The following is a 20,272-nucleotide window of genomic DNA, read 5'->3' on the forward strand; positions in this document are numbered from 1 at the left end:
TTCAAGTAATGATTGGGGGGTGAAGGAATCCTTGAAGGGTAGCTACTGGGCAGCAGCAGTAGTAGAAGTTGACATTGGCAGAGGATATTTCATAGACAACAGCAGTGGACACTGCATCTAACCCTGGTTAGTATTGTGCAGAAGAAGACAATGGTAGACCATTTCTGAACAACTCTTACCGTGAAAACCCTACGATGAGACAATCCAAAATGAATAAAAGATACAGTGCTATAGATGTAGATGGAATTTCCCGATTGGATAGTACTCGATCAAAGAGCTGAGGACAACTACTGGGGAAGAGCTGAGGAATAGCACTATTCTTAGTGACGCAACTAAACTGAAGCCAAAAGTATGTTCAGTTGTTTACGTGAATGGATACAAAAGAAAAACCCAAAGCTGTTTGACACATAGGAATAGGAATAATAATCACATGGAATGTGAGAAGTATGAATCAATGTAGGCTCAAAATTGTAAAATGAGAAATGGAACATTTAAACCAGGGCTATCCCCCTGGAGGAATGTGGTAGAACAGAGTTCCAGAACCTCTTTGTGATTTCTCAGAGGACTGGTGCAGCTGCAGTGTGGAGTATGGAGTTACCTGAGCCGCAAGTGTGGAGTGTCGGCAGGGACAGCGATGCGCGCTTGCTGTTGGTGCGGGGCACTCTCGCCCTCGGAGAGGGAACTACTGCACAACCCTGGTCCCAGCTGCAAATGCCGTTTTGGTGGTTATCTGGTTTGCTACCCAGTCTGCTGCTATTGCAAATCCTCTACCCGTCCTGGACCTGCCAAGCTTACCTGGTGGAACAGATATCGGTGACCTCTTCTGGGCAGTAGTATATGTGAAAAGGATCCTAGGAGTCTTAGGGGACTATACAATGAACACGTGTCAGCGATGTGGTAGCTAAAAAGGTCGATGCAATTGTGGGCTGTATGAAAAGAGGTATAGTGTCCATATCATGTGAAGTGACGGTTTTGCTTTACTCTGCTCTGATTAGACCTCATCTAGAATATTGTGTTCAGTTTTGGGCACCACAATTTAAGAAGGATTTAGACAAGCTGGAATTTATTCAGAGGAGGGCAACAAAGATACTGAGGAGACAAAGTCCTGTGAGGAAAAGTTGAAGGAGCTGGGTAAATTTAACCTGGAGAGGAAATGACTGAGAGGTGATATGATAACCATCTTCAAGTTGGACCCTAGGGTACTAGCTACCTACCGTCCAGTTTCAAATTTGTCATTCCTGGGTAAGGTAGTTGAAAAAGTGGTAGCGGAGCAACTGCAGGTCTTCCTGGATGTAACATCTGCTCTGGACCCATTGCAGTCCAGCTTCCACCCGGGCCATGGGACGGAGACAGTACTAGTCGCCATCACAGATGACCTAAGAAGGCATCTGGACCAAGGTGGGTCAGCGCTGTTGATTCTTCTGGCTCTATCAGCAGCATTTGACACGGTCAACTATGACCTATTGATCCACCACCTAGCCATTGCTAGGGTGCGGGGGATAGCGTTACAATGGCTTTCTTTCTTCTTCCGGAGATGGGGACAAAGGGTGATGCTTGGCGACCAGACCTCCTGGTGGCATCCACTTATATGTGGAATGCCACAGGGAGCTATTATTTTGCCTATTTTATTCAACATCTATATGCGTCCCCTTGCCTAGATTGCCAGAGGTTTGGGACTGGGTTGCCACCAGTATGCTGATGACACCCAGCTCTGTTGATGGACAGCAGACCGTCCTCCGCCCCTGAACAGCTTTCCGAGGCATTTGGAACGGTGGCTGGATGGCTACAGCAGAGTCGACTAAAGTTAAATCCAACCAAGACGGAGGTCCTGTACCTGAGTTGAGGAGGAGGGGTAGGTTTGTGCATCCAGCTCCCAACCCTGGATGGTGCCACTTTGGTACCGGCCCAGCAGGTGAAGAGCTTGGGAGTGATCCTGGATGCCTCCCTTTCCATGGAGGCCCTAGTCACAGCGGCTGCTAGGTCTGCCTTTTTCCATTTACGGCAGATCAGGCAGTTAGCACCATACCTGTCCCCCCAAGACCTGGCTACAGTGACCCATGCAATGGTTACTTCCAGACTGGACTACTGTAACTTGCTGTATGCTGGCTTGCCCCTGAAGCTGATCCGGAAACTGCAGCGGGTGCAGAATGTGGCAGCTCGCCTGCTAACTGCATCACCTGTACGGGCGAGCATACGGCCGGCGCTCTGCGACCTGCACTGGCTGCCTATAGAGTACTGGATCTGTTTCAGGTTGTTAGTTCTAACCTTCAAAGCCTTGCACAGCCTGGGACCTACATTCCTACGGGACCGTCTCCTCCCATATATGCCCCAGAGGTCGCTTGACCTCCCAGGATTTTCTGATAGTCCTCGGCCTCAGAGATGCCCGTCTTGCCTCTACCAGGGCCAGGACCTTTTCAGTCCTGGCTCCAACCTGGTGGAATCAGCTCCCTAGGGAGATCCGGGCCCTTCCTGGCTTGTTGGCCTTTCATAGGACCTGCAAAATGGAGCTGTTCTGCCAGGTTTTCGGATGAGGCAGCAGGCATCTATCTACTAGATCAATCGTCCTCCCCTTACTGCCTTACTTCACTACTGTGTTGTGATACCATCTTGTACTAAATCATCTGCTGTCATATTATCTTGTTGTGTCATCTTGTTGCATCTTACTGAATGCTGAGATTGATTTCACTATGGTTTTATTATGATTTTATCTTAAACTGATGTACTCTGCTCTGAGTCCCAATGAGGGAATGGGCGGAATATAAATAAACAAATAATAATAATAATAATAATAAAAAGTACTGATTGACTGTTATGTAGGGGATAGTCCTGAGTTGTTTTCTGTGGCTCCAGAAAGTCAAACTAGAACCAACAGATTGAATTTAAATCAGAAGAGTTTTTGACTAAACATTAGGAAGAACTTTCTGACAGATCAATTCCTCAGTTGGACAGGCTTTTTCAGGAGGTGGTGGGCTCTGCTTCTCTGGAGGTTTTTAAACAGAGGCTAGATGGCCATCTGACAGCAATGCTAATCCTGTGAATTTAGGGGCAGGTATTTGTGAATTTCCTGCATTGTGCAGGGGGTTGGATTGTAAGCCGCTCTGAGACTCTGCAACACTTCCCCCCCCCCTCCCCAATCTTCTGATTGGGATACAAGAACACAGAAAGCTTCATGCCAACTTGTATCTGATGAAAGGGGATTTGACTTTCAAAAGGTTATGCCTTGGTCTCTGAGGTGCTACTGGATTGGGTGAACTTGATCTCATCAGATTTCAGAATCTAAGCAATGTTGGCCCTGGTTAGTGTTTGGCTTGGAGACCATCAAGGAAGTCACTACACAAAGGCAGGCAGTGGTAAATGATCTCTGAATGTCTGTTGCCTTGAAAACCCTGTGGGGTTGCCATAAGCTAGCTGCAATTTGATGGCACTTTCAACCACCATCACTAGACTCAAAATGACAAAGCTCACAATCCACCAGCGATCTGAAGGAGCTTAATCTTGTTGGAAACAATAGGCTTAATCACATTTAATCTCACTGGATTGTTGACAAGATACTGTGGCATTAATTTTAACGTGACAGACATTTTCATGGTAAGCAACCAGTTGTGAGAAATTTGAATTATCATGCATACACTAGATTTTTCATGTGGAGCATTCAAAAAGCAACAAGATTTTCAGGGTATAAACTTTCAAAAATCAGAGCTCCCTGTGTCAGATAATCTGACTTTCACTAAATTGTGCTTCTTGGGATGGTTCTTTTTGTAGGTAGTCTGGTCTTTGTATGCCTTGTTTGCACCATTATTAGGAGTGGTTTTACATTTCTCCAGAAAACATTGAGCTTCCAGAGTATCTGTTTTCTTAGGCCGTTTTCCCACTTAGCGTTTGCTCCCCTTATTCCCCGGCGCAATTATCTCCGGATCATTTTTCTCATTTTCCCACTAGTGACTCTTTGCGGAGTCGCCTTCCCTGAAGCCCCGGCTCAAATCGTTTTCCCACTGGCATCGACTTGAGTTCGATGCCCTGTCAATCATTTTTTTTTTTAAGCGCAAGTCTGGTTGCGTAATGACGTACTAACGTAACATCGAGCTGCTCCCTCCCCTTCATTTCGTGGACAAACCGCATCACGTGTGCTGCTGCTGCTCATGGATTGGCTGCAGCTGTAGAATCCTCCACAGTCCTTTATGTATTAACAGAAGCATTCCTAGCACTATATTCCCCCCCCCAATTCTGAAGTTGCGAAATATCGCAATAACGAAGAGAGAGAAATCGAGGGGTTTGTGTGTGTGTGTGTGTGTGTGTGGCAGCTTCTTCCCTTCGCTCCCTCCCGGGTGGCGAAGCTGGGATTTCCTCCGCTCTCTTTCCCCTCTCCGGCTGGCGCTTGCAACGGGGGACCTGACTGATTCCTGCTGCCAGAGCTCCCCCCCCGCCCCATTCTCTCCTTCCCCTTCTGTGGCGGGTATGAAGAGCGAGCTCCGTCTATTTTCTAACCGAGCGGAATGTAGCCAGGGAGAAGAATGCAGGACTCCAACTTCCCATTTTATACATGGCGATTTTGTGCAGGTCCAGAAATCCTGGTGGCACAGCTGAGGGAGGCATTCCGTTTTTAACACACACACATGAACGCTTTGGCCCGCACCGGCACTAGATTCCCCCCCCCCAACAATGGAGAAGCGCCGCCGCCGCCAAATGTCTCTGGGCGGCTGGGCTCCCTTTGCCAAGGCGGCGGCGGCAGCGGGAAGCCGGCGGGGTCAAGCGAGGCGCAAATGGAAGTGAAGTGGGGGGGGTTGAGCTGGGGAGAGTCGAAGCTGCCGGGGCCCCTCCTCCGGCCCGCTGAAACCGCCTCCTTCCCGCTCGCCCTCCCCAAACTAGACCCGAAACGAACTGGCTGGAAAAGGCCTGCTGGGGGGGCTGCCGCGGTCCCCCCACCGGGGCCCCTAAAGGGAGAAGAGGCCGGGGATAACGCAACAGCGAAATAACGCAACTATTCCAGGAGGGGTTTTTTTTTCCCTTTGTTAATTTCGAAATATCGCTATTACGCAAAACTGTGAAGTTTAAAAAAAAAAATGGCCGCGCCGGCACTTCGGGGAAGCGCCGCGAAAGGCTGATGATTGGCCAAGGGGGTGGATGGGGTGGGAGGACGGAAAGGGAGAGGGTGCCGCCCACAAAGCAGTCGATCCGGCGTGGATGGATTTCCCACAACAAACTCCGCTGAGTGGATCCGGAGTGGATCCGGAGGTTTTCGGAAACTCCGGCAACATGCTGAAAAACATACTCCGGCGTAAAATCCCTGTAGCGCCGGAGCAAACCGCAGCGCCGGAGCAACATGTGCGAAATCCAAGAGAAGATCCGGAGGTAAATGGGGCGCTACGACGGAGCAAACGCTAGTGCGAAAACGGCCTTAGTGAAATGGTATTGCTGTATTAGCAACTTGCTGTTTTAACATTCAGATTTGGTTCAGGTTGCTCTACACACTAGTTTTGAAACTGCACAATTACGAAGAAGAGACTGGATTTATACCCCGCCCTTTACTACCCGAAGGAGTCTCAGAGCACCTTACAATCTCTTTTCCCTTCCTCTCCACACAACAGACACTCTCTGAGGTAATTAACTTCAAAATTGCGGATTACTGCCAATTCATGTGACAGATAATTCTTGCTCCAATTTTTGAAGAAGGCACGTAACCTATTTAGTCCTGAACATGGCACACATCTTCTCTAGTCTCCATCAGAATATCCTCCATATATGAGAAGAAGAAGAAGAAGAAGAAGAAGATATTGGATTTATATCCCGCCCTCCACTCCGAAGAGTCTCAGAGCGGCTCACAATCTCCTTTACCTTCCTCCCCCACAACAGACACCCTGTGAGGTGGGTGGGGCTGGAGAGGGCTCTCCCAGCAGCTGCCCTTTCAAGGACAACCTCTGCCAGAGCTATGGCTGACCCAAGGCCATGCTAGCAGGTGTAAGTGGAGGAGTGGGGAATCAAACTCGGTTCTCCCAGATAAGAGTCCGCACACTTAACCACTACACCAAACTGGCTTTGAGTTGTGATACTTCGTGAATTCCAGTACAATTGGATATCTGTCGGTAGTGTGCCACCAAAGGTTTAAGAAAGATCTTGATTGCCGATGATAATCCAAGAAGCAACTCCAAATATTATACAGTAGTGTTTGTTATAGCAGAAGCAATATGTCCCATGGGCCAATACATTGGAAAAAGAGAGATGCATCCTGTCTTAATAGTTTCCCATCCCTGAAGATAAACATAACGCAAGTCTATGAAATCCTAATATTTGTGTCTTGTAATATTTGTGTCCTTATACAGTCAATAATGTGCGATACAGATAAATTAGAAATATTATTAAGATGGTGCTTTCCCCCCTCCCCCCTCCAGACTTGGCTTGGTGATATGTTGGAAACAGATAGCTGGACTGGATTGCTGTATGGAGGGACTACTTGGAAATGGAGTGGTGGCCGGGAAAATGTTAATATATCACAATTCAGCTGGTAAACGTTCAGCTTCGTTTGGTTATAAATAAATGTATCTTGATGAACACAAGCAGACTTATCCCTCTTCATGAATGATCTGGGTAACACTGGTACTTAACTGCAGTTCATTGATAACAGAACGGTTGCTTTTATTTCCCGTATTTTCCCTTCCAAGCCTTTACACTCAAGAGCATTACAGAGCGTACAGGCCACTTTTGAATAGTAACGGATTAATATACTAATAACATAGCAAAATTATTATTTAATTATACTTGATAAAATTACAACGCAAATTGTTGCACGTGAGTATGACATATTTTAATCCCGCACGGAAATATAGATAATACCTGTTCATTTTCATAACTGGAGATGAATGGTTATCCACAATTATAAATATCTGTGGTGCTTTACATGGTATTTTCCCATGTGGACTTTTTTCTGCATGGGATTTTTTCTTTTCTCATGTGAGCTTATTTCCATGTGAGCATTTTTCCATGTGGGCTTTTTTCCTGCAAGCATTTATGACTGGGTTTTTTTCCTGTGTGCTTTTTTCATGGAAACATTATTATAGTTCTGGGAGTTACATGGCTTCTGTACTGCTCTGGAAGATTGAGGGAGAAGCCTCTCCCACTAGGAGTTGGCAAAAAATAATGACCCTGACTGCCTCCAGGGAGGACTTTCTTACTATTGGCAAAATGACTGCCCTTTCATAGGACCACTGCGAAAGGAACTTCATGATAAGTGAACAAACTTTGCCTCTATATCCATTCTAGGAGGTTTTTTGCTTTATATGGAAAATCTGTACTATTCTGGAGATGTACTGTGTTGCCTTCTCCCTCTGATATGAAAATTAGCCTCCGAATTCTCATTCACTAAGATGAACCCACCTAACTCCAGTTTGCTGTTCTGAATAGAAATGCCAACATACTTTTTCTTTCTTAAATTTATAAAGCAGTCTTTGTAAATAGAGTGGCTAACTATAGTGTAAATCAGTGTACTTTATGTTTTGAACAGGTTGAGGGACATTCCTGTGTCAGCAACTGGATGTATTCAGATAATAAGAGGAGGAAGACTTCAGTCATTATCTTGCACTGAAGATCATTCTTATATCTGTGAAAAGCCAATAGGTACTGATCTGAGAATTTGATTCTTACAGCTCCTGTTATGCCTGTCACATGTCTGTTTATCCTCTTGTACAGTCTGGTCTTTCAGTATACCTTCATTTGTCTCAGCATTGTTTTAGCTTCTCCTGGCTGTTTGCCCATGGTGCAGCAGACGACCTTGAAGTGGCGATGGTCTCGCAGGAGTAATGGCAAACATCAGATGTGGACACTTTTTTTCCCCTTTTTGCTGTAGATGGGAACAGGACATAGTATATTTTTGCTCCCATTGTTTAAAGTTCGCCAAACAAACGAAGCCTAATTGATCCACGAGACTTTATGCTTTCCTGTGGGAACACTCTAAGGAGAAAGGCTACAAAATAGTAATAAGAATAAGAATTACAAACAAGATTAAATGGAGGTGACATGGTAAGGGCAATTAACATGTATGGAGTTCCAGTTCTAAGATACACAGCTGGAATTATTGGTCACAAGCAGAATTAGGAAGTGATAGGTCATGGAACTCTCAAGATAACTCTCTGTGATTGGGAACAGAGGGTGGCACTTGGTGAGAGTCTCCTTGCGGTTTCCACAGTGATTCTCTCCGCTGTGTTATTCAACATCTACATGCAACTCCTTGCCCAGCTGGTCCGGGGGCTTGGGCTGGGTTGACATCAGTATACAAATGACACCCAGCTCTACCTACCTACCTACCTTGAGTGCTGTAAATCACTGTATGCAGACTTGCCCTTGCAACTGATTCAGAAACAACTTTACATCTACATGCAACTCCTTGCCCAGCTGGTCCGGGGGCTTGGGCTGGGTTGACATCAGTATACAGATGACACCCAGCTCTACCTATTGATGGGTGACTGCCCGGTCTCTGCCCTAGAGTCTTTGGCTAGGGCTTTAGAGGCCATGGCTTGATGGTTGCAGCAAAGCCAGGTGAAGCTCAATCCAACTAAGATGGAGATCCTATACCTGAGTTGGGGCGGGGGGGGGGGAGTTGGATCAGAAATCAAATTACCCACCCTGGATAGCGCAGTGCTTGTGCCTACCCAGAAGTTGAGAAGCTTGGGGGTGGTCCTGGATGCCTCACTTTCTACGGAGGCCCAGATCGCTGCGGTGGCCAAATCTGCCTTTTATCTTCAACAGGTTAAACAACTGGCACTTCTTCCCTCAGGACATGGCTACAGTGACCCACACAATGGTCACTTCCAGACTTGAGTGCTGTAAATCACTGTATGCAGGCTTGCCCTTGCAACTGATTCAGAAACTCCAGCTGGTGCAGAACGCAGTGTCGCGCCTGTTGATGGTGTTGCCTATGCAACATTTGGCTGGCACTGTGGCTACCAATTGAGTACTGGATCCGTTTCATGGTTTTGGTATTAGGTTTAGGTTTATTCAATTTATATCCCCACCAAAACAAGTTCAGGGTGGCTTTAACCTTTAAAGCTTTGTGCAGCCTGGGACCGGCATACCTGAGAGACTGCCTCTTCCCATATGTGCCCAGGAGGTCCTAATGCCCCCCCCCCAATAGATAAATAATAGGAAGCAGCGAAAGGTAAAATTATGTGGGGGACTAGGAGAAAATACTGTGTGAAGGGAAATGCAAGAGAAAGTGAGGTGGGCCCATAGCTACGGTGGGCCCCATGGGACCCAGCCCCTTTACTCTTAGACTTGTGCAGAGGACCTGGCCTTACCACTTACAACCCTTCCACAACATTCTCTGCTTCCTCTTGTGTGCACTGCTTGCAACCGCCCATTTTATTTTTCTAGCTCTTTCTGCCACCGGCCGCTCCCTGAAGCTCCCAGTCCTGTGACCCTGGCCCGATCCAATCACAGCTATGCTACGCAGGCATGTTGGTGCTGTCTTCCAATCAGATGCCACTGCTCTCTCTCACCTGCTTGTGCCTGCCACTTTTATCTTGCAAGCTGTTTATCCCCAAGCCGGCAAGGCAAATGCCCTCACCTTCAAGTTCCCAGACACCAGGTGGGACTGGTAAGAACATTATAAAGTGGCTTGGCATTTGTGTGCTTTAGATTCCTCCCTCCCTCCCAGGTATTCTCCAGCAGAGTCAGTCTTGCTGTCTAGAGACACTGCTGCCTTCCAAGTGCAGCCATGCCCACCACCACTCTGGACTGCTGGAGAGCAGTGCTGCTTCCAAGCTGGGCATGGGGGGGGGCGGGGTCTCTGGCGTGTATGGCCACAGCTCTCCCCCCTTCCCACCGCCACTCCCCAGATGGCAAGAAGCCCCCCACTTGGGACAAGGCGGATGGTGGGTTGGCAACAGAAAGGCCCACAGAGACTCAGACAGCCCCAATGCCCCGATGAACATGCACTGACAGACAAATGTGGCATCCCCACCCCAATCGGCATGCTGTTCCCCCCATGCTCGGGCTCTCCTGCTGTCCTGTGGTCCATAATTGCATGGTTCTACCTCTCCCATCTGCTGCTTTTGCTGCCATTTGGAGCCACACTTCTATTGGCTGGGACTGCCCATTGCTGCTGAGAGAATGCCCTGAGAGAGACCAGGCAGCCAGGTGCTACAGATGGGGGGACAAGGACATCTAGAGGAGCACCTCAGCGACCTTGGTCCCATTGCGTGAAGGATGCTGCCATAATCAGTCCTGGAAGGAGGATCAGCTTGGTGAGGCCAGCAGACTCAACTGAGGCAGATTGCCTCCCTTATGGAAGTGGTGCAGGGGGGAGGTTTACATTTCCACAGCAAGGTTTATTTATTATTATTTTAAAGTAAGTATAAGCATTGTTGGTGTCCCACAAAAAGCGCCCCACTAAATGAAAATTCCTGTCCACGTGCCCAACTAAATGAAAAATCCTGGCTATGGGCCTGATTAGTGAGGTGCCCCTACAAATCCCTGTAGGTTTCCCGCCATACCTGTTGCTCCACCCCAGCCAGCACTGCACAACTGGGCCAGAGCTTTGCTAGGGAGAGGCTGCTGTGGGGGGAAGCTTAAGTAAGTCAGAGAGCAGATAAGTATAGATTGGCTGGTTTCTAATGTTATATAACTTAATGTTACCTGTCCTGAGCCCATTTGAAAAGGTTGGGGTATAGATTTGATAAATAATAGCAATTATCAACATGCTCACCTGCATCAATGTGTGAATATGTCCATTTGGTGCACCGTTGGACTATATGGCACTCTGGAGTGATGGTGGGGGTTACTTGTTGTAGGCATACAGACTCTAGGCTCCTCACTAGAGATCAGTTCTGGGGAAGCAGTCAGAAAGGTATTTTGGGTGTATACCCTGTTCTTTTTAGGACACAATCTGCAATTTGGGACCATTTAAAGTGAGTTCTTTAGGAGGTGAGAACTCTACCTTCTCTATCCCCTGCATAATCTTGCAAACCTCTATCATGTCACCCCGCAGTCGACGTTTCTCCAAGCTAAAGAGCTCCAAGCGTTTTAACCTTTCTTCATAGGGAAAGTGTTCCAACCCTTTAATCATTCTAGTTGCCCTTTTCTAGACTTTTCCCAATGCTATAGTATTTTTGGGGGGTGCGGTGACCAGAATTGTACACACTATTCCAAATGAGGCCACAGCATCGATTTATACAGGGGCATTATGATATTGGCTGATTTGTTTTCAATTCCCTTCCTAATAATTCCCAGCAAAGCATTGGCCTTTTTTTATTGCAGTTGCACACTGTCTTGACATTTTCAGTGAGTTATCTACAACGACCTTGGTCAGTCTCCTCCAATTCACACCCCATCAACCTGTATTTATAGTTAGGATTTTTGGCCCCAATGTGTATTACTTTGCACTTGGCCATGTTGAACCTCGCCCAGCCTTGACAGATCCCTTTGGAGTGCCCCACAATCCTCTCTGGTTCTTACCACCCTGAACAATTTAGTGTCATCCACAAACATAGCCACTTCACTGCTTACTCCCAACTCCAAATCATTAATGAGCAAGTTAAAAAGCATTGGACCCAGTACTAAGCCCTGCAGTGTCCCACTGCTTACCACTCTCCATTGCGAAAATTGCCTATTTATACTCACTCTCTGTTTCCTATTAATTAGCCAGTTTTTGATCCACAAGAAGACTTGTCCTTTTACCCCATGACTCTTGAGCTTACTTAGGAGCCTTTGATGAGGAACTTTATCAAAAGCTTTCTGGAAATCCAGGTAAACAACATCTATTAGGTCCCCTTTGTCCACATGTTTTTTCACCCTCTCAAAGAACTCTATCAGGTTAGTGAGACAAGATCTTCCTTTACAGAACCCATGCTGAGTCTTCCTCAATGACTTTTGTTCATCAATGTGCTTACTAATTCTCTCTTTAATAATGGTTTCCACCAACGTTCCTGGTATTGAAGTCAAATTTGGAGCAATTCGGAGAACAGATGTGAATGAAATTAGCAGAGATATTTCAGCGTAATGCATTGTGAATGAATGTGAAAGGCAAAATGAATTGAGACATACAGAATATCTGAAGGTGTATCTTGACACTACTTACCTACTGTACAGTACACTGGCAACAGACGGTCCCTGGAAGAAGACCTTTAAACATCGAAACGACTTAAGGACCGGTTTTTATGAGTGTCGGACTTCAGCTAAGACTATCAATTGTTGTGGACGTTGTTCACCAAAGAGTCAGTAGGAATTAGAGTGGTTTGTGGTGGATGGTGATTTTTTTGTATGGTTTCTTATGATTTGTATGGACATATTATTTATATTGAATTTTGAATTTGATACTGAATACAGAGTGTTGACATATACTGGTCTAGTGGCTTTGTAATTTTTGCACGGAGAGAGGTTTTCTGTTGTGCTAGTAATAGTTCCTCTGTGGTCCCAATAGCCCGTCACGTCATCATTTTAAGACTTTGCCAGGCAGTCCATACTGTTTGTCACCGTCTCAGTGCACAACTCTAATCCATTGCCCTGTAGAAAAGTATCAGCTAACCCTTCATCTCTTTGAGATGAGTCATCCAGAACCAGAGACATTTCATCCACTCTGAGCTCCTATGGGGGAATGGATGGAATATGAATAAACAAATAATAATTATAATCTCCTGTCAGCTTTCCTGCAAGATTCAGTTCTACAACTGCTCTGCCACCTTTTTGATTTTAAGCCTGGTTCCTTCTCGGGACAAGTGAAAACCGTCTCTTTTGTACAGCTCCCACTTGTTCCAAAAACCATCCCAGTGCCTAACAAACTTCAACCCTTCCTCCCTACACCATCGTCTCATCCACACCTTGAGACTCCTAATTTGTGCCTGTCTCCCCTGCCCTGCGCATGAAACAGGTAGCACTTCTGAGAAGGCTACATTGGAGGTCCTAGCCTTGACTCTCCTGCCTAGCAGCCTAAATTTTTCCTCCAGGACCTCACAATTGCATTTCCCCACACTGTTGATGCCAACATGTACCACGATCACTGGCTCCTCCCCAGCACTGTATCAGTCTATCTAGAACACACTAATGTCAATTACCTTCAGAAGTGCAGAAAGAAATGTTCAAGGCAATATGTTTTGTAAAGATATTGTTTTGAGTTCAGGAAATGTAGGGTATACATATTTTAATAAATAAATAACCATTTAGAAACTAAAATCAGACACTGAAGTTTAGATTAGTGGTATTTTTGAAGGATTAAAAATGCCTTTACATTTGGGATACCAGCTGGACTCAGCAGTTTCATATTAATCTTAGTATAATCCTCAAGGTTATAACTGCACTATAACCATCAATATAGAATAAGATGATTTTGTTGATCTTATAAAACAAGTTGTATGGCTGTCAAGCACTGGAAACAATTGTAAGCACGTGCCTGAATAGCATGTTTTGCCTGTTTACTTCAGAAGGTGTTATGTTATAGACAGAGTAACTAGCGTGATTAAATTAACTGATCCTTAACTTTGCCTTCCTTTTCTGTTGGTGTATGGTTCATGCTATGTATACTTCTAGTAATATTGTTCCTAAATACCATTTTTTAAACAGATGTTGACCTTTTCATTGATTATCCTGGAAAAATAATTCTGGATATTGCTCCCTTGGCTTCGTATAAAGATCTGGATGAAGCAAGATTCCTTTGTATATTAAATACAAAGTGTACTGGAATAAGTTCCTTAGCAAATGAACACTTCCTTGCTTCAGGAATCGAAATGGTGGAAGGTTTAGCTACTCATATATTTCGCCTGAAAACCAGTAAGGATCTTTTACATACTTTTTGCACCATGAAAATTGCTGTTAATTTCAAGCAAATGCTAAATCTTATTGAAATCAGTGCAACGGAATTTATATATGACTAATTTATGCCATTGATTTAAATTGCTTTTACTTACAACTAACTTGCTGAGCTGTACTCTCTGCTATTTAAAGTTGTGGCTAATTAAAGGGTTCTTCCCCATGTTTATTTCCATATAATGAGTTACAAATACATTTGAATGTATAGATGGTTTTATCTTACTATAGAACCACAGTCTGAGTATGAACTGATTCAAGTTAAGGTTCATGAATTTTAGACTGTGAATTAGACATCTTGGTTTCCATCTGATATCACTTAGCTTACAAGGAGCAGGGATAACTGAAATGCAGCCCTTTAGAAACATAAAAAGAGACATACTGGATGAGACCAATTGTCCTTCTAGTCCAGTACCCTATTTCACACAATGACCAACCAATTGTCCTGAAGGGCCAACAAACAGGGCATAGAGGTCTTCCTTAATGTTGCTTTCTAGACTAGTATTCAGAGGTTACAGCCTCTAAAAACTGGCCCCTACCACACCCAGATCTGTTTCCCTCAGTTTTTGCCAATTCACAACCTATTAGCAAATATTTTTAAATTAACATTTTTTTGTTCCAATGAACATTAACTTAATTACTTAACTGCACTGAATTTTATGTGCCATATTTTTTCCTGCTCACATAATTTAGAGAGAGATCCTCCTGGACCTTACATTTTGCCTTAGTTTTTACGATCCTGAAATTGTTGTGCTTGTGTACTAGATTTTCTGCTCTTTGAGTGTCTGTCTACCTGTAAATTTGTTGGTCTGAATATTTTTAGCATATGGCTTTTCCCCATGGCTCAAGGTAGTTTATAATATGCAGTTTAAAGCATCACATAATAAAATCCCAATTCCCTTTCTACCTATTAAACTGCTCATCATCTCATTAAAAGCCCTGATAAAAGTCTTGCAGTACTTTGTAAAAGTTTCTGGTGGCCTTCATATCTTCTCTGGGAGCCTGTTCTATAAGCTGAAACCAACCACAGAAAGTGCATGGACCTCTGTTGATACTAGGTTGACCAGCTTTCGTAAGGGAATACCCAGAAGATGGCAAACTAAATACCATAGCAAAAGGGCATACTTTTCTTCATAGGTACTCTACCCTGTTCTCTACCGAAAAATGTTCTGCATTGTAGAGTATGCCTTCCGGGGGAAAAAATGGTAATTTGATTTTTTTTTTTCACTCTCTGATTTTAATTTTAAATGTTTTTTATTAATACTTGTAAGGTGCCTTGAGCCAAGAAGAAAGGTGTGTTATAGATTTTTAAATTTTAAAATGGGTGAAGTGAGTCTTGACACCATCCAAAGGAAAATTTTTCACCAACAGGCCCACTTAGGTGGATTCTGATCATACACAGAAAACCTTCCCAGTAGATTTTGCCTTGGAGTGTGCAAGGAGGGGGGGGAGTCGGGGAATATACTTTTTAATTATTTAGAAAACCATGGGAGGGAATAGGTGCGACCTCTTTGGGTGCTTGGGGGTTGCTGGGAGGTAGCTGGCAGGGTTGTGCCACTGGGCTGATCACTGTTAGGTTGGTACAGGGCTCTGCTGCTTGGCACTAGTGCATTCAATGCACTGAGTCTGTGCTGTGGTTCTTGCAGAAAGCACCCTCCCTGAATTTGTAAATTGGAGAGATTCTCAGATTTGAAGTAAGGTCTTGTGTGTGGCAGTGGCACTGCCACAGTGGCATTTGTTCTATGCTTCTTGTAAACAAGCACCCTAACCACAGTTGACTTTCCACGAGAGCGAGAGAGAAAAAAAAAATCCAAGATTCTGTAGGAGAATCTGACTGCTGCCTGTGTTTGCTAGTTTTTCCCATCATAGGAAAGAATGGGAGTTTGGCATTTGGGGGTTCTCTGGGGGAAAGACTCCTGCAGCTACACTGCAAATTTGATCCCTTTCCCTCAACCTCCCCCCACCCCAGCCCACTGTAAGGACTATGGGGAAATTGACACTTTCCCTCTATCATAGGAAACAATGGGGTATGGGGCAAGCTCTTTGGAGGCCCATAGAATTGCACTCCTGGTTTAATCTTTTTGGAACTTGGGGGTCTTTTGGAGAAGAGGCTCCTGAAGGTACAATGCACATTTGGTGCCTCTCCCTCAAACCTGCTCCCCCCCCCCCCAGCTGCCAGATTTTGTCATTGACTGTAATGGCTCATAGGGTATAATGGAGCTGTATATTCAGGATTTCTGACTATCTCCTGAACCAGCTTGCTTTACCAAACCTGATATTAGGGTATATACGGTGACCCTGAATACTTTTAACCATGAATAACCCTGAATCTGAATAGCAGCTTTTTTTTTTTAAGTGCACATCTCCAACACTGAATTTATTTGGCTCTATGATACCTTATGGGGCCATTAATGGCAAATCTAGGGTATATTCAGTGGGCTGGGGGAAGGGGGTTTGACATAGAGGTACCAAATTTAGTGTTGCTGCTGGAGCCTTTCCCCTAAAGAACCCCCAAGTTTTTTTTTTTTTAAATGGCACTAGAATATCAATATACTATTGTAATGATAGGTGTAACTGAATTCCCAGTTTTCATTTTTTAAAAGTATGTTTAGCACCTTTTCCCTTATATCTCTATATGGAAAGGGGCTGGAGACTCACTTTGTTTGAAAGTAAAAGTTAGGAATGTAGAGAACTTGCTATATCTGCTGTTACAATGATATATTGATATTACAATATTCTATTTCTGATTTTTATTTTTTTACAAAAGCACTTCTAATGGTGGGGGAGAAGAAATGACTGTTGTGAGGAGAGCATCAAGGAAAATAGCTGGCATGTGGGGCGGGAAAATCTACATTTTCCCATCTACAGAACAGCCATCCAAGTTTCACTGAGATCTTTTCCAAAACTTTGGAACAAATCAGGTTTCAGAAAGATCAGAGAAAAACCAGGGAAACCCTTGGAGGTGTACAAATGCACCATGGTGCTGTGGGGAAGCAGAAAAAGCCCCAGTATTTCAAATGAGGCCACACCATGCAGCTATGTAAGGGGATTACAATATTGGTTATTTTCAGTCTCTTTCATATTAAACTCCAGATGGTTAGAGATTGGCTAGAAATTGCAAGTATACCCAGTACTTGAGAAAGAGTTGCAAACCATTGCATGCTATGCTGTCACAGCATTTGTAGCTTATTCTTTGCCACCTGAGAGAAAGGAGAAAATTAAAGTCAAAGGTAGAAAATAGATTATGTAATAAAATATAGTGCATTATTAAACAGAATGATGTTCAATCATAATAGGTGGAACAAGCAGCATATTTGGCTATTGTTAAATTTTATAGTATTGGAAGCACTGAATTCTTTAATAACATATTTTCATTAAATGCTTAATAGTATATGAATTGCTGTCCTAAGGACAGGAGAGGGAATTGAAACCAAGAGGACAACATGATTGGAGAAAAACAGGCTACAACTTTCATTGAACATAGCCACAGAAACATTGGCATAACATAGGGCATGGATCTAGCATCGGGCAACCTGCCTATTAGCCATTGAGCCAATTATCCCCCAGCCCACCTACTGAGGGAGCAACATGGGATGGCAAGTCCTGGGGTCCCTCCTGAAAGAGAGCTCCCATGTGAAGGAAATGTCTGGGTGTCTTCTGAAGAAGCCACCTGCTGCTTCCATGAACTGCCTTGCTGAATATTCTCCTAGCTGTGTTGACCTTGCTTGGGGAGATGGCCCTGCACCATTCATGCTGCCCAAGCAGCTTTGACCAGAAGAGCCATTTGGAAGCCAGGATAAATGAATCCAAGGACTGAGACTATGGCTATGGAGAGAGTCATGTCCTTTCTGCTGGTAAGGTGGTTTTCACCTAGTTGGATGATCAAGGTGTATGGAGACTAAAGCGAGCAACATAACAGGCAATGATGGGCATCGGAGTTCTTCAGCACGTCCCCCTGCACCAGATCCGTCTGCACTTCAAAGATCCGGGGATGGGGCCTAAGATGGCCAGATCAGCTTGCATGACACTAGCAAATTGGAATCTGGTGAGGATAAAGAGAGGGCCAGGAGTAGGAGGCCTCAAGCCTAGCTACTTCTTGTCTGCTCGGACTGAACAAGGTTGCCTCCTGGGGGCTATGTGGAAGGATAGGCAAGCCCCTCACCTCCTTTGATAGATTGAGCCCCTACACAGAAATGTGACAACATCTAAGCTATCCTGGTGTGAGAATGTCTTAACATCTAAACTATCCTGGCGGAGCTATCCTGGTGCGAGGCAGAGACCAACTCACTACCATGAAAGGTTCCAAAGAAGGTTAGTGTCAGTGCAGCCCGGAACAGAGCCACCTTGAACCTTGGGCACCTTATTAAAGGTAGCTGATGCAATAGCCTATCAAAGACAGAGATGATAGTGGGCTTGGCAGACATCTGACACTGACAAGGAGCTCCTCCTCCAGCCCTCAATGACTCTCCAGACTATGAAGGAGTTTCAAGGCTCAGCAAAACTGAGGACCTTGCTGTTAAAGGAAATGGCTGACAAGTGAATGCCCATGGTTTGGGAAACTAAGGCCTTTTCCTTTAGGGAAGCAAGATGACACTGGACTGTAGACTGAGGCTGACAGTGAGCCAGAGCCCCCCTCCTCTTCCAAGAATATGAGGAATGCCATCATGACTCAGGAGCATGAGCACTGTGTGGAGGGTGAAATAGAACTGAATACTCCCTATGTCCACAGCTCCTTTGGGAAGGGGTCTAAGTTTGCATTGGGGGTCAGTTCCTGGAATTGCTTCTCCTGAAAGTGAGACGAGGCATCCATTATGTGCCCATCTGTGCCCATAATGTACGGATTTGAAAAGGAGATGTTAGCAGAGAGAAAGTTAAGAATGAACTTGCAAACCAGCCACATGACATGCTCAGAGTGTGAGGTCTAATGGTTAATGACCCGGACCACATCCTGGTTATCACGCTAAAAGGGCACCTGCCTATCCTTAAAAACATCCTGCCAAATTATGACTACTGCTAGGATGGAGAAGAACTTCATAAAAGTAAGGTCCCTTAAGATGCTTAACTTATCTTTAATGGGAAGAATAGCTTTGATAAAAATGAATGTCTTACCAAGACTATTTTTTTTTTCAAACTATTCCAATATTTTTAAACAGTGGATTTTTTTCAAGAGTTAAATAAGATGATTGTTAAATATGTGTGGCAAGGCAAAAAATCCAGAATTAAATTAAAGACCTTACAGGATTCCAAATTAAGAGCAGGTATGGGTCTCCTAGACTGGCAATTGTACTCCAAAGCATCTGTATTGGTGTGGACAAGAGATCGGATGTTGTTGAAAGATAAGAGACAATTGTTACTGAAGGACACGATTTGACTATGGGTTGAAGGCCACTCTTATTTTAAGGATCACTGGTTCAGGAAATCTCTATATCATACCTGGTCATGGTTGAAGCCTAAAATTTACTCAAAAGTTCCAAGATGGGTCTCGCCAGTAGAAGCATTTACTCACCCAAATCTTTTAAAAGCAAACCAGAACTACAGGTATGAGGATTTGTTGGGAAAAGAAAATCAACTGAAAACTATAGAGGAACTAGAAAGCATGGATATTAAAATGAATTGGTGGATGAGAATGCAAGTTGAATCTAGATATGTCAAAGACAAGGCGATAGGCTTCACTAGTGAACAATATTTATTTGATAAAATTCTTTTGGGACAACAAGAAAAGTTAATTTCTAAATTGTATGCATATCTACTCCAAATGACACAAGATGAAGTTGTAAAGGATTGTATGGTCCAATGGGCGAAAAACTTTGGTTACAACATTACACTAGAACAGTGGGAAAGATTGTGGAAACTTAATGTTAAACTAACTAGGTCGGTGACTTTCAAAGAAAACCTCTATAAAATGTTTTATAGATGGTACTTGACTCCACAGAATGTGCAAGATTTATACTAACATGTCTAATAAATGTTGGAAGTGCACCAAACAAATTGGTACTTTTTACCATATGTGGTGGATGTGTGAGATGGTGAAAGGCTACTGGAAAATGGTATACGAAATGTTACAGAAGATCATGAAAACTCAGATACATTCCAAACCAGAACTTTTTTTATTGAATATATGTCCAGAGGATTATTCTAAAGAAATGAGACACAGGTTGGCACACTTCAACACTGCAGCTAGAATCCTTTTGGCGCAGAGATGGAAATGTCAGGAAATCCCTTCGAAAATGGACTTGGTGGGGAACGTTTTGGAGACTGCAGAACTCGACGTTCTATCCCAACTGACAGCTGGAAAATCTAAAGAAGATGCAAGAAAAAATTGGATGAAATTTTATGTTTGGTTGGACACTCAAGACTCTTAAGATTCTCTGGTGTGATTTGATTTCTTTTTTCCCCCCTGTGTTTATAATATAATATTTATCCTTAAGCAAACTTTTAAATCCATTTTGGGAAAAACTGGCAAGTTATCAGAATACAGCTAAAGATT

The 20,272-nt window shown here is 44.1% G+C and overlaps 1 protein-coding gene across 1 annotated transcript in view; it reads left to right on the plus strand.

Moving 5' to 3' along the window:
* The window catches only part of LOC132572062 (uncharacterized), a 73,508-nt gene that overhangs the window by 43,413 nt on the left and 9,823 nt on the right, over positions 1–20,272 (plus strand). The window contains exons 12-14 of the mRNA XM_060238850.1: positions 6,387–6,499; positions 7,496–7,608; positions 13,543–13,749. Coding sequence (XP_060094833.1) covers positions 6,387–6,499; positions 7,496–7,608; positions 13,543–13,749 — 433 coding nt within the window. The remainder of the gene's footprint in view (positions 1–6,386; positions 6,500–7,495; positions 7,609–13,542; positions 13,750–20,272) is intronic.

The sequence above is a fragment of the Heteronotia binoei genome, chromosome 5 (genome assembly GCF_032191835.1).
Source record: "Heteronotia binoei isolate CCM8104 ecotype False Entrance Well chromosome 5, APGP_CSIRO_Hbin_v1, whole genome shotgun sequence".
Lineage (NCBI taxonomy): Eukaryota > Metazoa > Chordata > Lepidosauria > Squamata > Gekkonidae > Heteronotia > Heteronotia binoei.